Here is an 18,743-nt window from a genome sequence, read left to right on the forward strand (position 1 = left end):
AAAACAAACTCACCATTGTTTGCACTTCGTTGTGCAATAATCCTCATGGAAAAAAAAAAAAAAAAAAAAAAAAAAAAAAGGAGTGCAGATGGTTTCAGCTTTTCTGAAGAGATCACAATCTGAAATGCTCTTCAGATGCTCCTTCCTTGAATCACAATAAGCCAAAGTGCTGTCCTGCCCGTTCCATAGGGACAATATCCTGTGAAGGTTCCCTGTGTTCCAGCTCTGCTGTCTAAAGCTCAGCACTGGTGTTTCTATCAAACCACTATCATCTATCAATTACTAAGATGTAAAACTCTAATCACAGATAGGCAACCTGTGCACTGCTGCCAAAAAAGCCCTACAGAATTCCAACAGGACTCTTTCTGAGCTGCCTGCTCCTGCGGCAGAGGCAGCCCAGCTGCTCACCAAGCACGTTGAGGCTGTAGGTTTTGCTCCTGTCCCCAGCAGCGTTGGATGCCACGCAGGTGTAGCGCCCCGTGTCCAGGAGCTGCGCCTCGGAGATCTGCAGGGATCGCCCTCTGGACACGATCCTGGCATCTCCAGCCTCAGCCAGAGCCTGACCATCCTTCAGCCACATGACCTGTGGCACAGGGTTCCCTTGATGGAGTTGGGAAAATGGCAAACATGAGTTGGTGCGCAACCTCTAGGATATACCAAGATTTCTGAGAAACAGGAAAATACAGTTTCAGGTGTGCTTTTCATGTACATTCAAGAAGGGAAGTTCTGAAAAATGCATTCTGAAGTCTTTGAACCTTCTGAAGTGATATATACCTTGTCTGAAATTCCACAGGCCTTTGAAGAAGAAATATCACAGCAACATCCCCCTTGGTTCATCTCATCCAATATTTACAAGGAGTGCTTAGTCCTGCTCTAAGCACCACTTTTAAATCTAAGATTTAAAAATCCCACTGAACTGAAATCCTGTTAAAAACAGGCTGTGCAGCACCAGTAGTGATCTGACCATGGCTTTGATGAGCAAAGGTAAATCATAACCTGTTCATTTACCTGTCACCTCACATGTCAGGGTAACTCCGTGCTTCTCCTTCACTTTCACATCTTCAAGTGCATTTTCCCCCACAATCCCTGGAGGCACTGCAACAGGCAAGGACACAACATCAGCATGGATTCAGCAACAACGAAATACAACAGGCTGCTTGAGGATGCTGCCAAGAGGGATGAGCCCAGGAACACAGGACTAGGAGAACAAATTTACCATTGTTTGTGTTTGGTTATACAGTCACTGCCATAAAAAAAGAAGAGCAATACAACAGATTCCCAACAAATGGATGCTGTGGCACAGCTGATCAGTGTTCTCTGCAAACAGAGCTAATTCCATATGGGAATGAACACACTACACAGGTCTAAGGCACCTTGCTGTGGGACAAATTACATTTTTCCAGGGAAGTAAAAGATAAAATCCCTAAAATACCTATCCCAGCCCCCCCAACAGCCAACCCAAGGCAAGGAAACTCCAACTGTATGGCTGATGTGGCTGACATGTTTCCCAACTGTCCTGGTCAACTTATGCTTTTGGATGTGGAGGGCAGATCATGAGCATGCTGGGGAGTAGCTGCGCTGGTTAAAAGCTGTGATCAATTGTTTCTTTCAAGGTAGAGGCATTTGTAGATCAGGCCAAAAGAAATTGGCACTACAAGTCAAAGTAGGCATGGAGTGCAACAGTCTGAAAAGGAGACCTGTAGTAATTAGAAAGCAGCTCCGTCTCCAGGAGATATAGGAAATTTTGTAACAAAAACATCAGAGTAAGGAGCCTGATTTGTGTTTTATAATCCTGCAAAGTGCAAACTTTCAGCCTAGATAGAAGACCTAAGAAAAAAGGAATTAAAATATATTTAATATGTTTAACAGCTTGTTTGTGATCTAGCTTGTTGCTGGAAGCAAACGTTTTACAAAAGTAAGAATCATGGAAATATGCAGAATTCATTGTCAACAGAGACAAGAATGTTACATCAGATTTCTGATAATTAATGAAGGGTTCAAACTTGAGTGAAGGAAACAGATGGGGGAAAACAAAACTTAAAATCATAAAGTTCAGCACTTAAGTCAGGCCAAAAGTTACTACTATTCATAAACAAAGACAGCAACTCATTGCTTTGACTCCAAAATAATACAGTAAGTCGTCAACACATCTTAATTTCAAAAATATGGCAAAGCCACACCAAACCCTTTTCAAATATATAAATATTGTGCTTATTCCACCAAGCTCTGCCTGCAGACTGCTGCACCCCCTACAGTAACCCAGAAAAACCCTGGCATGTCTGTGTACAGCTCCCACTGACAGCAACTGGTGAGGATTCTGCACCACTGTCAAGACCCATTCCAGTAACTTTCCTCTAGAAAGACAAATTATTGTGGGGAGGGAAGAGAAGACTGAACAATGGAATAATGGAATTTTCCACTTGAAATCAGCTTCACTGAGCATTTTTCTTCAAGGAAAACAAAGCCTATGCAATAGAGATTCCCAGAACCCTCAAGAACACCCTGCTACTAAAACCCTCCAAAGAAAACAGTCAGACAATGAGTGTTTCCAGTGTTTATCCATCTCATCCATTCTACCACACTTACACTTCCATGAGCTCATCAAATAAACATGAACTGACTTGAATGGGAGTTATCATTTACTGGCTGAATATGCCCAAATCAGCTGGAGGCAAAGGAAGATGAAGGTGCTCAGCACCTCAGAGAAAGGAAAAACAGAGAACAAAATTCTTAACACCTCAGAGAACAAAATTCTACACAGAAATGCTGAGAGAAAACTTGCACTGTGCCAGATCTAACAGTTATTGATAAAAATAAGTTACTAAACCAAAAAGTAGTGTTTTCTGGAGAAAATACTGATTTGCAAAACTAAGCAATACATTAATGGTTCTAAATAGCATCTGAGGAGCCTGCTGGACAACTCCTGGTCTAAGTGCATCAGCAGGATCACCCCCTACCACATTGGTTTATATCCTTTGTCATACTAAAGGCTCTGCTGACTAAAGGTTTCCACTGTACTGGAGCTGGGATTTCTGACCCTGGAGAAGATCCAGGAGAGCTGGAGAGGGACTTTGGACAAGGACCTGGAGGGACAGGACAAAGGGGAATAGCTTCCCACTGCCAGAGGGCAGGGATAGATGGGATATTGGGAGGGAATTTTCCCCTGTGAGGGTGGGGAGGTTGTTGCACAGGTTGCCATGCCTGAAAGTACCCAAGGCCAGGCTGGGCAGGGCTTGGAGCAACCTGGGGTAGTGGCGCTCATGGGGAGGGGGTGGGGCAGGTTTAGAATGAGATGTGCTTTAAGGTCCCTTCCAACCTAAACCCTTCCAGGTTTCTATGATTCTATGCAGAAGAAGCTTCTCTTTACAGCCCAATTTTCTGTCTGTGGCATCAAATTCATTTTTTTCCCCCCAAGGATGTGTGTTTTGGCATAATATTTTTTAAAATACCAGCAAAGTATAGAGAATGCCCTCCCCTTACTGTATAAACCCCTCTCTTGTGCTGCCCCAAACCCAAGCAGGTACTCACCCAGGACAGAGAGGTGGAAGTCCTTTCTGGCCTCTCCTGCAGCGTTGGTCACCACACAGGTGTAATGTCCCTCATCTGCCACACTCACGGGGCTGAGTCGCAGTGTCCGGCCCCCTGAGACAGCCAAAACAGCATCAGAGTCCTGCTCTGCCAGCCAGCACCATCCCAGGGCTGGACAGGGCACACACACCCTGCTCTGCCAGCCAGCACCATCCCAGGGCTGGACAGGGCACACACACCCTGCCCTGCCAGCCAGCACCATCCCAGGCTGGACAGGGCACACACACACCCTGCCCTGCCAGCCAGCACCATCCCAGGGCTGGACAGGGCACACACACACCCTGCTCTGCCACCCAGCACCATCCCAGGGCTGGACAGGGCACACACACCCTGCTCTGCCACCCAGCACCATCCCAGGCTGGACAGGGCACACACACACCCTGCTCTGCCACCCAGCACCATCCCAGGCTGGACAGGGCACACACACACCCTGCTCTGCCACCCAGCACCATCCCAGGGCTGGACAGGGCACACACACACCCTGCCCTGCCAGCCAGCACCATCCCAGGGCTGGACAGGGCACACACACCCTGCCCTGCCAGCCAGCACCATCCCAGGGCTGGACAGGGCACACACACCCTGCCCTGCCAGCCAGCACCATCCCAGGGCTGGACAGGGCACACACACCCTGCCCTGCCAGCCAGCACCATCCCAGGGCTGGACAGGGCACACACACCCTGCCCTGCCAGCCAGCACCATCCCAGGGCTGGACAGGGCACACACACACCCTGCCCTGCCACCCAGCACCATCCCAGGCTGGACAGGGCACACACACACTCTGCTCTGCCACCCAGCACCACCCCAGGGCTGGACAGGGCACACACACCCTACATCCCAGGCTGGGCAGGGCACACACATCCTACATCCCAGGCTGGGCAGGGCACACACATCCTGCTTCACTGCACGGGATTCATAGATTGGCACTTAGGACATGGCAGGAACACTGTGCTTGTAACACACACTGCTAGGCAGGAAATTGGGATAGCACACAGGACCTCAGCAGAGTTTTCACTCACTAAAGTGCTTTGCTGTACTGAGATTCTAGATGAATATTCAGGAAAATTAATAATGCCTCATCGGTGATTATTATGTATGTACACATAAAAATAAGCTTATCTCTATAAATACCTTGTTATATAAATACCCTTAAGGTATTTTCATAGATAAGGAATAAAATTTCACCTCTCCCTTCTAGCATTTGCACTAATTGTGCTATCAATAATAAGAGTAACAGCTGACAACAGCAGTGGTTTACATGCAATGGTTTGAAAGAACAGATTCTTCTTGACTCTGTAGTTGTCAAGTTACCTTTGCACAGACAGGTTCATTTAGAAGGAAGATTTGCAAGTATGTTTAAGGCACAGGCTGCATGGGAAGCAGGTGAGGTACAGTGGATTTTTTTTTTCTTTTTCCAAAAGATAGGCAGGAAGGATCATCAAAAGCAAACATCAGTATCTGGACAATGCTCTCAAGCACTTGGTGGGTCATTGGGGTGTCCTGTCCAGGGCCAGGAGTTGGACTGGATAGTCCTTGTGGGTCCCTTCCAGCTCAGGATATTCTGTGATTCCATGATCTTAATTAACTGACTAAAAGCTGCCAGCAGTGTGTCCACACACTGAAATTATCCACAATGCCAAGTATGTTTTCAGTTAACAGAACCAAAATCTTGCTTTGGCAAAGTATTTAAATCCAAAATTAGAGGAGGATTTTTGTTGTTGCTGTTGTTTTTTACAGCTTTACAAGCACAAATAAAGCTCCAAGTGCCATGCTGGCTACAGTTCACTACCACAACATGTAGCTTTCTGAAGCACAAAGTTTGGAGGAAAACAAAGGCCTGAGCCCTGGCGTGTTTCCCCTCCCACACAGCCAACATCCACAGACAATAAACATCTTTTTGTCTCTCCCTTCCTGACTCTCGATCCGGGAGGTGAGATTAGTGTGGGTGTAGAAAGCAACAGACAGGACAGAAACAATCAAGCCCAGAAGATGTTATTTTTGTTGATTGCAACTTGAAACAGAAGGGAATGCAGAGCAGCTCCCAGAGCCAGGTTCATACAGGGAAATAATCACACTCCCACTCCTTTTTCCGCACACCATATGCAAAAATGGGAAAGCATAGGACAGGACTATCTGTGACATTAAAAGCTGCACTGATTAAAATACCCTGAAGCTTATCAGCTTCAAATGAAGCTGAGCTCTTAAACACCTTCCACCTCTTTACCTTCTGATTGTTTTCTTAGGTTCATGATGCAGGCTTTGTATGGTGGCTATCATAAAACTTCATAAAAAGTTATTGTCATGAGATTTCTACTTGCCAGTGGCAAATCCAAGGTCAAAGAAACAACACAGCCAGAAATGCTTTTACATGCACTCATTTCTGAGGCTGTCTTTGGTTTCATATACAGACCCATAGAAATTAGAGATGTGTTTTGGTTTTTGTCATTTGTTCTTTTAAAGATTTTTCCTCTTTAAATGGTAAAACAACTGTGAAGAGGAAGAGGTGGAGAAAAATAAATAGGAGAGATAATGAAGTGCATTTCTGGGCATGACAAAGTGAGATGCCCTCCACCTTTTGTACCTGAGAGGACTCGCACTGAGCTGTTCAAGGTGATGGGCAATCCATTCTTGAGCCATGTGATTGCAGGCAAGGGGATTCCTGAGGCTTCACAAACCAGGGAGATGGGATTCTTCTCCACAGTGCTGATGTTTTCAGGCAGCTGCAGGTAACCACCGATACTTGGGGGAACTACAGCAAAGAATAAGCAAAAGTCATACTTCAGAGCAAATACAAATTCATTTTGCTCACAATATTAGTGTCACCCAAATATTAGTTTACTGAGGGTGAGTAGCAGGGTGGTCTTGGTTAAACATTAATTACTCTTTCTCCAATAACAGAGTATTTCCCACCATGACACTCACCCCAATATCACGTAAAATTGTACCATATCCTGGTTATCTTGGAAGATGAAGTAATTTGGGACAGATAGATGTTAACAGAAAGAGGGCTACAATTTTAAATTACTCAGGAGTTATAAACTAGGCTTTGAGGTTTTCCTAACGGTGCAACTAGAGCTGCGTGCCCTGCAGCAGATCCAGGAGGTGCACTGAGCTGCACACCACGGCTTGGCCACGCAGTGGTGAATCTCCACGTGCCCCAGGTGGCCCCACTCACCGTGGACACTGAGGTCATATTTCCTGTCGGCCAGCCCGGCGGCGTTGGTGGCCACGCAGACGTAGCGGCCGGTGTCGGACACGCGGGCGCGCTGCAGCCGCAGGACACGGCCCCCGGCCAGCACTGCCACCTCCCTGCCACTGCCACTGCCCAGCGCCCGCCCGTCCTTCAGCCACGTCACTGCTGGCTCAGGAATGCCCTGAGCCTCACACTCCAGGGATATTTCACTTCCCTGGGTGACAACGACCTCTGACGGGTGGGGACCGCTGTTGGATATAGTTGGTCGAGCTACGGAAGAACAAGGGACACAGTCAGTGTAGGAGTCAACTGGGAGCCGCACTTCAGCATCTTCACCTGCTGCTGAGTCAATTTCCAGAGCAGAAGGCAGTAAAAAACAAATCAGCTCCTTTCCCCCTCTCCCACAGCATAAAGTAAAAATGTTTTTTAAAATGTTAACTTACAGGCAATTTTTAAAATGCAAACAAAAGAAAAAATTAAATTAAAAAAGACTGTCCCCACACTATCAATCCCTACAGATTTTGGAAGATTTTCTTCTCTGTAGGACTGTTTAAAAATACGTCCTTTTAGTCCCAACAAAAGTATAGTAAAGTCTAAGGCAATTAAGAGAAATCTAAGTTCATTCAGTTGTCATCACTACTGCAGCTTGGGGACAAGAATAAAGGGGTTACATCAGTGGATTGTGCACTTTCAACAGGGATATGCAATGTCTTGGTCAAGCTATGGGTCCAAATTTCCAAAATTTTAATGACATAACACTCTCCTTGAACTACCTCTACTAGTCCTACAGTCAGCACTCCATCTCTGGAGAGCCTGCAGCTCAACATCACTGCCCAGCTCACACTCCCATAACATTAATGCCCAACTGGTAAACCGTGATCAGAGTTTTCCTGGCACTTACTGTACACTTGCAGGCTGTATTTTTTGGTGGCACTCCCAGCCACATTTGAAGCAATACAGGTGTAAGATGCAGCATCAGATCTGTCAGCAACTGCAACCTGGAGCTGTCTGCCCCCAGACAGCACCCTCACCCTTCCCGATGGCTCCGGCACCACAGGCGAGCCTGCAAGACACATTCTGTCACATAAAACCACACAAGTGGCCAGGAGCAAATCAAAGTCATGTGGTGCGAAGTCCACTGGCTCATTCAAAAGGACTGAGTTGCACATTTGCCTATTTTAGATGTACTCTGTCAGAGTTTTTCCAGAGAGCAGGAACTTGGCACAAGCAGATCCTGATGATTTTTTGTATTAACCACTGATTTCATGGCATACCCTGAGCTAAAGCACACTGACTCTCACTCACACCCATCCAGAGTTTGGAACACCTCCACTGAGCAGACAGCCCAGCACTTGCAGTAAAAGGTGACTCATTTTTCAGTGTACAATTGTCTCACCCAGCACAGCAGTGCTTAGAAATATATAGTTTAGGTTTCACACTATGTGCTGTGTGTCACAGGCTTCTTCTCAGGAAATCTGCATCAGAAACGTGACAGCAAACTCCCACTGCATTCTCTGAGCAGATTCTTCAGTCTTGGAGACCTCAGGTTACCCATTTTCATCTTTCCAAACTGCAGGGAGACTTCCTGACAGAAGGAATGCACCTGCCATGGATACTTCTAACAAGCTGAATCTTCGTTTCCCTCTTGTGCCTTTACAGTCCTCTCTACAAAGTGCACCAAATGTCAACGTGCTGAAAAACAGACTCTTCCTTTCTAACTTCTTTTCTAGACTTTATAGCAGGTTTAAGTCTCCTTCCTGCCATTAAGTGTACACACATTAGCCTTGCAGTGCATTTACATGTCATACAAGGCCTTTCTAGCTTCCAAGAGACAGGGTTCAAAAAGAACTTCCTCTGAAAATGTTATGCATTGGAAAAAGTGTTCTGTAATTAAAACCTGCTCTTTCCATGAGCCAAAATTAATTAAAACAAGTACATACCATATTGAATTGTTCTGCTTAGAAAAACAAAAATATAAGTAAGATTGATTAATAACACAAGAATTACCACACGGGAAAAGTAAATGATCTTATTTTGTCCTGTATTCCCTCTCCAGCAGTGCTAAAAGAAGGTGCTGAAAATAGCTGGCTTTGTCTGCCAACTCCTAAAGAGGTGTTTGGCAATGTAACTGACCCCTAAAGCACAAGATGTGCAGACTACTCTTGAACAAGATAGGAGAGAAAGGGTTTGGTGAATCCCCAAAGCAATGACTACAACTACACCTATCTTCACCGCTTGGCAGGATGCCATGGCTGTAGATTTAAAACCAGCTCAGAGAATCTATGTTATGCAGTGGATCACAGGGCAGAAACTCAACTTCACACCAAGGGACTCCCAGTGACCCTGGCCCTGACATCTGGGATCCACAAACAAGTCTTACAATCCCAGAATGGTTTGGGTTGGAAGGGACTTTAAAGATCATCTCATTCCAACTCTCTGCCATGGGCCCAGACACCTTCCACTTGCTCAGAAGACATCTACCCTGGTCTGGAACACTTCCAGGCATGGGGCACTGTGCTGCTGTCCTGTTGCTCCATGGTAAACAAACATTTTAAGTGCTCCACAGTTCATTTTTGAGCAATCTCAGCGCTGCACTTCTCTTGCACCTTTACAAACACCTAATCCAAGCAGAGGTGAGATAGACAGAAGGGAATAATCTACTCCTGGAGCTCACGTTACTTAATGCCAGGATTATGCAGATATATCTGCACATTTGAACTCCTCAGAACACACCATCCAAAATATACACAAGATGAAAAGCAAACCCAGAAGGTCAGAATTATCCCATTTGCTTTATAAAACAGACAATTGGCAGTTACCCACCATCCTTTTTCCAGGTGAGGCTGGGTGGTGGGATGCCACTGGACTCACAGATGAGGCTAATCAAGCTCCCTTCATTGACTGTCAGCTGAGAGCTGTCATCTGAGCCAGAAATACTTGGTGACACTGCAAAGAAAAGCCAAATAAGTGCAGTCTTTGAAACAATACTTTATTAGCCAGCAGTAAACCCCAAGTGACCCTCATGCAAATCTCTCCCATTCAGCTCTGAAGCAATGACAAGGATTGTCTCCTCAATGCTAATCAGGCCCTGGGTAGGGAACAATACACTTGGGAATGACTGCATCCATCCTTCTGGGCACTAAGGGCTGCTGCATGCACAGGCTTTAATTTGGGCTGCCTTTAATGGACTTCACTGAACAAAGATGGTTTGGGGAACTTTGTCAAGTGACTCCAGCTCTAAGAGCCTGCCTCATTCATGGCCTCAGCTAATAAACCCACAGAGATCATCATCATCAGTGACTTTTAAAATTCAGCCTACATTTTTCCTTTGAATGTTTCCTGCATCAGCACGCTGGTTGCCACATCCAAAGCTTTGGATCCCACCCCTCTGATCACCCTCCTGCAACAGAAGGATCACTCTGCTTTACAGCTCTGTGACTCTAAACCAGCTGCAGACAAAAGGGACCAGTGTTTTACTCTGATTCTCAGTCTTAAAAAACTTCGGTTCAATCCCTAGGGAAGAGCTAATTGCCTCTTAGGAACCAGGGAATCATTTTCATCAGATGAAAATAGAGTAGGTAGAGACCAAGAAAAAGCAGAGGAGAATGTAGGTTGAACCTGGCAAATAAAACCTCCCAGGTGAGCAAATTATGCAGCACTTTTTTAATGCATGTGACAATATCCAGTTTCTCCTTCTGACACCTCCAGCTCTCCAGCAGCAACCAGATGTGTGGGGTTTGAAACAACAAGGGCATTATGGTACTGTCTGCTTTACCCTTGATTTGTCCTGCTTCCAGCCAGGACAAGCCTGAGCTATTCTCTTCATTTAACTCACAGGCTGGCTCCTGGATCCACACTTAGCTCTCACAGATCCTCTGAAGGATACATTTCCTGGATTTAAAATGTCAAAATATAGCAAGGAGGACTTTGGATGTGGGGCATAAATGAAAGCCATAATTCTAAACAATTATCCACAGATGGCTTTCACAGGCAGCCTGTGGTTTCTATCAAGCTTATCCCATCAAAGCTGCTAACTAGCAAAGAATTATTCCTCCATTCAAATCCTACTGGAAAGGCCCTACTGCACAATGGAACAAATCTAAATCCCTCCAGCAAAGGTCCTGTGCAAAAGTCTGGGAGAAAAAGAGGCAAGCAGAGGCTGACCTGCACAGCAAATGGTATTTGCTTCAGAATGGGAAAATGGCATGGTACTACAACATCCACCTCTAACTCAAATGCCATGAATGGATCTTTTAATAATGTCAGACTTGAAAACTGAACTGAAAAATGTCATTTTAGTGTTACAAACTGTCGTATGTAATTCTAGTCTTGTGACTCCAAAGTAAGAAATTGATTAACAATAGTAAAACAGGCACATTTCAGTTTGAGCATGAGAAGAAAATGATGGTGCAGAAAATCTCCTCAAAAGCAATTATTAAAATAATGTCCTAAGCCATATTCATCATAGAGCCATAGAAAAAACTATTCAAGCTGTTTTTATGATGCAGCACTAATAAGTTTGTAAGGTAGCTTTTATTTATCTGAATTTTCAATGCTTCAACATTTCAGTAAGTGGAAAGTTGGCATGTTACTTTAAACGGAATAAAAGCTATGGATCCAAACCCAGGTAGAATCATGCTCACAGAATGGTATGGGCTGGAAGGGACCTTAAAGATTATCTTGTTCCAAGCCCCTGCCATGAGAAGGGATGCCACTCGCTAGTTATAGTTCTAACTACTCTCATTCCTGCAAGCTCAACAAAGGCCTGTAACTGGTGTTAATTTAGAACTAAATTAAAGCAATTTGAAAAATGTGTGCACTGCCTTAAGCCTGCTCAACTACAGCAAACACAACAATATATCCCTGTACGAGCCTCAGCAGCTGAGTGTTGATGAACTACAGAGGATTTCAGTGTCTCACATCATAATTCAGCTCTGAACCTTGTTCCCATTTCTGGAATAAGCTTAATTAATCTTACCCCAAATATTGACATTATAGTTCTTCTCAGTTTTCCCAGCAACATTTGTCGCTTCACAAGTGTAGCGTCCAGTGTCCTGCACTTGAGCTCCTTCAATCTGGGGACAAAAGGAAAACCTGAGTTTCTTCTTCCTACATAATTATTCATGAAATGTGCAGCAAGAGGGGGCTAAGGTTTCAATTTTATTTTTACATATGTCTCCCAGAATATTAATAATACAGCATGAATCCAGCAAGCTCTGTACCCAGCCAGCTGTGGTACATCTCTGCCATCCCTCCCTCCTCCACACTACTCTGCTGTCCCACCTCCATGGAGGGTGCAGCTCCCCAGGGCGAGCCCAGCCTGCCCAGCTTACCTTCAGCACGCTGCCATCTGCAGAGATGCTCAGGCCTGGCTTCTCCAGCAAGGGCCGCCCGTCCCTGAGCCAGGCGAGGCGGGGCGGGGGCACGGCGCTGCCCTGGCACCGCAGCTCCAGCGCCTGGCCCAGCAGCACTGACACGTTCTGCTCCTCGCCCACGATGTCAGGAGGGACTGCACCAACACAATCACACGCTTGGTTACCTTGGAAAAGCCCTCTGAGACCATCCAGGCCAACCATTCCCCAGCACGGGCAACATCCACTGGTCTTAAACCCCTCCAGGGATGGCAACTCCACCCCTGCCCTGGGCAGATGTGCCAGCGCCTGACCATCCTTCCTGTGAAGAATTTTTCCTAATATCCAACCTGACCCTCCCCTAGCACAACCTGAGGCTCTTTGCTCTTGTCCTATTGCTAAAACCAAGGGACCTTTGGGCACTGAAGATTCCACAGAGCATACATAATGTGGAGTTAAGGGACTTCACTGTACAAAGATAAAACCACATGCCTTCAGCTACACACAAGTTCAGCCTCCTTTATACCACAAAAACGACAATAATAATTTTTGATATTTACAGACTACCTTTCACACAAAATAACACTAGTGAGGTATCAGCTACAGAGAAATCATAAGGATAAGCCAAGAGTAGCAAAAAAACCCCTTAAATGTAGCTAGAAAGGAAAATGCCCAGCACATAAAAATGGGGGAATGCATTCCTGGAAGAAAGAAAAAGAGCTGCTGATTGAAAAAGATCATGAGATAACAATCAACCCCAGAAGTAAAAAATGTCTTAAGCTGTTCCAGACAGTGCCAAGAAGGATACTTAGCTTTAAGGAAAACTCTGACCTACAGATAAGTTGTCCAGAGATGGCCAAATACAGCTGACAGAATAAGTCTCATACAGAATTCATGGTCAGCAAGTAAGTCAATAGGTTAATGACTTAATCGACAAATAATAATCTACAATTAGCTCATGTATCACATTTGTAGTATCTACCAATTAATGCAGTTGTTGGCACTGAGCACTATATTTACATTTTTCCTGCAGTTCAGTGATAACCTCATTATTACACTATTATTTCCAAATCAGACAGTAGAAAAATCTCCTTTTGAAAGGAAAGTTTTCTGTGTAGAAATAAAAAACACCAGAACACCGGACACTTCAATTGAAACCCATTAGCTGTTCTTGAACAGTGCCAGGATTTAAGAAAACACATTTTCCCCCCTATTTTTTAGTTCTGTGTTTCCACAAGCAGAAAAACAAAAGTAACTGAGAAGGCAATTAAGAACTAAACCTTGAACACAGCAAATCAGAAATTTTCCACAGGGAAAGTGTTCATGGCTGGAGTCAAAAAGAACACAGACAAAATACTGCCCCCAAGCAGTTGACCGGGACCAAATATAAGAACCTTTATTGTGACATTTCCTTTGTCCTTTAGTTTTGGGATCCATGACCCCAGACACTGAGGGTCTGAGTGCACAGAACTTTGGGGTGAGAAGGGAGGCAGTGGGGCCATCTGTGAGAACAAGCACAGTAAGTTAATCACACATGGGAGAGCAGAACAGGTCCCAAAGTGGCACTCAGGGGACAGCAAGACAGCTGTCGAGGTGGCCTGAAAGACCAGGAACAATCAAGCTTTGTGTTTCATGCCCAGAAAGTACAGAGCAGAGCTGCTGATTTCACAGATTGGAAATAATTTAGGGAAAAGCCTGGTCCCTGTGGATAAGAAATATAGTAAGTGAAAAAAAAATCTGTTTATCTTTTTATCTTTCTAGAACTCACAAAGGTCCAGATTCTTTATGAGTATTGTGGAACTGAGACTTGGAAGCTGATCCATTCCTGCAGAAGGCAAATTTATTTCCAAAGACTTTTCAACCATTTACTTTTCCTCTCAGCTCAATGAATTGAAATGTGCTCAAAAGGAAACTGAGTTTATGACACAGACACTAAAGCACTTATTTCTGAAGGAACGGGGTTTAAAATTAATCTAATTATGCTCATAGTAACTGTAAGTAACCCAGGTTGTTCCAATTCCTGGCTCAGTGCACATTTCCAACCAACTCAGCTCCAACTCTACCCCACATAATTTTCCTCCTGTGGCTTCTTAATTAGATTGCTCTTATGAGGCAAGTCTGAAGAGCAATATTACTTTTTGGTGACAGCCTCATTCAAGCTGGTCCTGCAGCTGAGCTCAACCCTGGCCAGCTTCTAATACAACATTAATTTTAAACACACACAACTCCTAACTCTTTTCATTTCCTCCAGCTAAAATGGACAGAGGTTCCAGAAAATAAAAGAGGAATAATAAATATACCTATGTCACATTACACAGACATACACACCTGTCCTCAAAGTCCAAAGGAGACCGTGACATTCCTTGCTCTGGACATGAAATGTTCCAGCCTATATTAGCTTTGGCTCACTTGCCACAGCAGAGCCCTGGGTTTCTAACTGCCCCTTCCAGATGCAAAAGTCACCAGGACTTCAGTTAGGAGTACCCTAACCAAGGGAGACATTTCTGAAAGTCAAACTCAGGAACAAATAATTTGCCAGCTGCCCCTTCTTAGAACTCATCAACCGAACTCCTAACTTTTCTTGCAAGGTTTGCCATAATGCTAGAAGATTGCCATAATGCTGGAGACTGGCAGAGTCCACTGACCTACTGAAAGCAGAAGCAAAACCACAAAGGTGCCTCAATTCCAAATGCCTCTCTACACATGTGGAACTGAAACATTTCTAAAACAAATGTCAGATTATTGTTCATCCTCATTTCACTGCTGGACAAGTCCTCTGAGACGTCCAAGGGAACACAAAACCTGCTACAGTCACACCCCCTGGCATCCCTGCTGGCACAGCACCCACGGGCTCTGAGAACACAACATGGGTGACCTCAGGGACCCTTCCAGTGCCTGAAGAGGCTCCAAGAGAACTGGAGAGGGACTTTGGGCAAGGGCCTGAAGGGACAGGACAATTAGAAGTGCCTTCCAGAGGGCAGGGTTAGATGGGATATTGGGAAGAATCCTCCCCTGTGAGGGTGGTGAGGCCCTGGCACAGGGTGCCCAGAGAAGCTGTGGCTTCCCTAGAAGTGTCCAAGGCCAGGGTGGATGGGGCTTGGAGCAACCTGGGATAGTGGGAGGTGTCCCTGCCCATGGCACAGGGTAGAACTGGGTGAGTTTTAAGCTCCCTTCCAACCCAAACCATTCTATGAATATGAAAAGGCATCTGATGCAAGTTACAAAAAACCCAGGATGAAATTCATACAAGTTACAAGAAAGCACAGAATCACAGAATATTCTGAATTGGAAGAGACCTGCAGGGATCACCAAAATCCTGCACAGGATAATCTCAACAATCCCACCAGGTATCTGAGACCATTGCCTGAATCAGAAGGGAGGATGAATTTACACAGGTTCAGGCAAAAAAATTCAGAATTAACTCACTGACAATCTGGAAAACTGACAAACTAAAAAACACCTCTTTCCTGCTCCTTTAAGGAGACAGAGCTGACTGGCTGGACTCAACACAGTGTCACTATTTAGCACTAAAAGAACGCCCTCCATTTAGGCAGGCAGAGCAAGGCTTGGGAATGGCATGGGAACTGCAGAGCTGGATGGAGAACTCCCAGTAATTCCTTCTGATGCAATAAACACAACAGAGCACTGGGTCCAAGAATATCTCTCACCTGACAGATCTAGCTTTACACAAACACATATTTTCTTTTATCCTTCATAAATGAGCTTTTTTATGCGTTAAACTTGAAAATTCACTGCTGTAAATTCAATGTAGTTACATTTCTTCAAGGATACACAGAAGGACACACCTACACACTTTAGTAAATGAAGGTGAATGTGCATATATGTTTTAACTTCCATACACAAACCACTCCTCCTCACTTGGCTCTCCATTACAGGCTGGGACTACTTTTACTCATCACTGCTCAGGGTCTGGGTCCAGTGTGTTACATTAAAGTTTGAAGAGCAGCTCTCAGAGCCAAAAGGAGGACGTTTGTCACTCACCATACACGTGGAGGTCGATGTCCCTCTGGCTCTCCCCCGCAGCGTTGACTGCCACACACGTGTATGTCCCCGTGTCACTGAGCTGGGCACTGGGCAGTGCCAGTACCCGGCCCCCTGACAGGACCTGCAACGGGAGCACAGCACCTTCAGGCACACCCCAGTGCCAAACACAGCTGGGGGAACTCCTAGGGCTCCTTGCAAAATGGAACACTTGTTTTGCCACTGCCTTCCACCATCTCCCTGCACTCCAGTGTTCTCTTCTAATCCAGACTTGCAAAAGCAAAATCCTGACTTCATGCCAGTCTCTAAGGAATTCATGGCATTCTCAAGACTCTGCAGGATCTGGACACCTCTCCATCCCACCAGCTACAAACATGCTATCACACCTTTTGTCTGTGCCCTGAGCACTCCCCACAGAACACAAATTCCCCCTCTTCCCTTTCAGACCATAAAAGCAACTTCCAAAAACCAATCACGGCATCTCATTCTACCGCTGAAATATCTCCTTACAGCAGAGGTTGGTTTCCTTTTCTGAATTACTGTTGTATGTAAGAGCTCTCCAGATCTCTTCAGCAGAGGAATCTGGTCCAATTTCTTCTTCTGCCCAGTAAGTGGAAAATTTTTTGATGCAAATTTACTCAGTATGACATCAGCTGAAAGGACCAGTTTATTTCAATGTATCTCCATCTTCCACTTCACACAGTACTGGAGCTAAATTCACACAACCACTCCAGAGCAAAAGGCCTTATATTATTATTATTCCAAATTATCCATCTTATTCTCTTCCATTAAACTGCCCTGACTTAAAAGCCTCCTCCCACAAGAGGGAACACCATTGAGCAGGATCTGTCCCTGGTACCTGGAGGCCATTGCTGACACTGGACACAGGGCTCCCATCCTTCAGCCATGTCAGGATAGGGGCAGGGATGCCTCTGGCTTCACACTCCAGTCTCACTGCATTATTGACCACTACTGTCACCATGTCACTGCTGCCAGAGATGGATGGGGGCACTGAAAAAAAAAAATACACAGAAAAAGGGCTGTAACAGCTACATAAGCATATTAATCACAATGAAATGAAACAGGCTGCCTAGTTTTGGATGTTATTTCTCTTTTCTCATGTTACTCCTGCTGAACTCTTGTAATGTCTTTGTTCTGTGCCAGATCCTGCTCTTCCCTAGCATGAGCAGGCAGATAACTGCAGTGAAACTACTGTGAGCAAGGTATGTGGGACTGGGCCCATAGCCCAGAGGACAGCTGTGAAACCCAGGAACCACAGCATAAAGCCAGAAAATATTCCCTCAAACTCTTCTACTATTCCATTTAGACCTTGTGAAAGACTTGAGGAGTGGTAGGGATTAAAGAAAGGAGTTTACCATATAGACCACATAAAGCAAATCCATACACAGAATGATGAACTGCCCTGGCACAGCATATGGAAACGTTTATCAGATTAGACTGGAAAACATCTGCCTCTCTGATGACATTGCAAAACATTGCAATGGAACATCTAAAGCATTTACTCTAGGCACACAGTCTAGCAAATGTTGTAGGGCTCTGGTAGAAAGGGAGACAAGAATAATTTAGAAAGGAAGATGTTTCATGCACTAGGAGAATCAAAACTATTCTATTTGCTACTACCACTAATAACTTAGTGATAAAGTTTAAAAGTCAGTATTAGATAAAAACTTAATGTTTAGGTCACTCCTGCAAAGAGATGAGAATGGTGTGAGCTACTCATACATATCACTCTGTGTGAGCGGAGAAAACATGTGAAAATTCTGCACTGAAAATAAGATTCATTAATGAATTTAGCAACTTCTAAGAGCCTGTACCTCAGGTTGTGGCTGCCCCATCCCTGGAAGTGTCCAAGGCCATGCTGGACAGGGCTTGGAGCAATGTGGGCTAGTGGAAGGTGTCCCTGCCCATGGCAGGGGGTGGAACTGGATGGGCTTTAAGGACCTTTCCAACCCAAACCACTCCATGATTCTGTGACTCTCCTCACTCATACATATATTTCAGCAATAGCAGTAAAGGCAGAAAAAAAACACAGGATTTTATCATTTTTTCATCTTTTTCCCACACAATAGCGTTCCTCCTATTGCAGTGCAATGCTATTCATTGTTGTCAAATGCCTGAGAAAGCTATAGTGGGGAGAAAGAAGTGAAAAAAAATTAATGCAAAGAAATCCTATGAATTCAGACTAAACTGGAATTCCACTTAATTCCTTCAGTTGGCCTGCCTGTTTCCATTCAGTGTTAAGCCTGAGGTACCAAGCATTGTTTTTTAATGTCAAAAAGATCTTATAACACTATTAGCAACAGAAACTGGTGAATAAGACCAGTAGTTGACAGAGGCAGATGCTCATGGAAATCTAGAGCATCCTTTCCATAAATGCAGCACAACTTTCAGTACTTGGCATTTGAACCTGCTCTCCATTAAAGAGTCATTACTTCCACTGGTAAAGAGGGCAAAACCTTTAAGTTTTGTCTTCTCAATCTTGTAAACCCTAAGGACAGTGGAGGATGAACCTGTGGATGGTGAATTCCAGCACCTCTCTACTGTAGGCCTGGCAGGACACCAGCTGAATGAAGCAGGCTCATGGACAGTTC

The 18,743-nt window shown here is 44.9% G+C and overlaps 1 protein-coding gene across 1 annotated transcript in view; it reads right to left on the reverse strand.

Moving 5' to 3' along the window:
* The window catches only part of HMCN1 (hemicentin 1), a 165,055-nt gene that overhangs the window by 52,903 nt on the left and 93,409 nt on the right, over positions 1-18,743 (reverse strand). The window contains exons 39-49 of the mRNA XM_054285795.1: positions 16,991-17,142; positions 16,132-16,255; positions 12,112-12,287; positions 11,757-11,853; positions 9,602-9,724; positions 7,680-7,841; positions 6,761-7,048; positions 6,167-6,334; positions 3,529-3,642; positions 1,009-1,095; positions 409-600 (exon numbers count right to left, since the gene is read on the reverse strand). Of these exons, the coding sequence (XP_054141770.1) occupies positions 409-600; positions 1,009-1,095; positions 3,529-3,642; positions 6,167-6,334; positions 6,761-7,048; positions 7,680-7,841; positions 9,602-9,724; positions 11,757-11,853; positions 12,112-12,287; positions 16,132-16,255; positions 16,991-17,142 (1,683 nt within the window). The remainder of the gene's footprint in view (positions 1-408; positions 601-1,008; positions 1,096-3,528; positions 3,643-6,166; positions 6,335-6,760; positions 7,049-7,679; positions 7,842-9,601; positions 9,725-11,756; positions 11,854-12,111; positions 12,288-16,131; positions 16,256-16,990; positions 17,143-18,743) is intronic.

Source organism: Melozone crissalis, unplaced genomic scaffold (assembly GCF_028551555.1).
Source record: "Melozone crissalis strain CALT ecotype California unplaced genomic scaffold, PUWL_Pcris_2 ptg000045l_1, whole genome shotgun sequence".
NCBI classification, from domain to species: domain Eukaryota; kingdom Metazoa; phylum Chordata; class Aves; order Passeriformes; family Passerellidae; genus Melozone; species Melozone crissalis.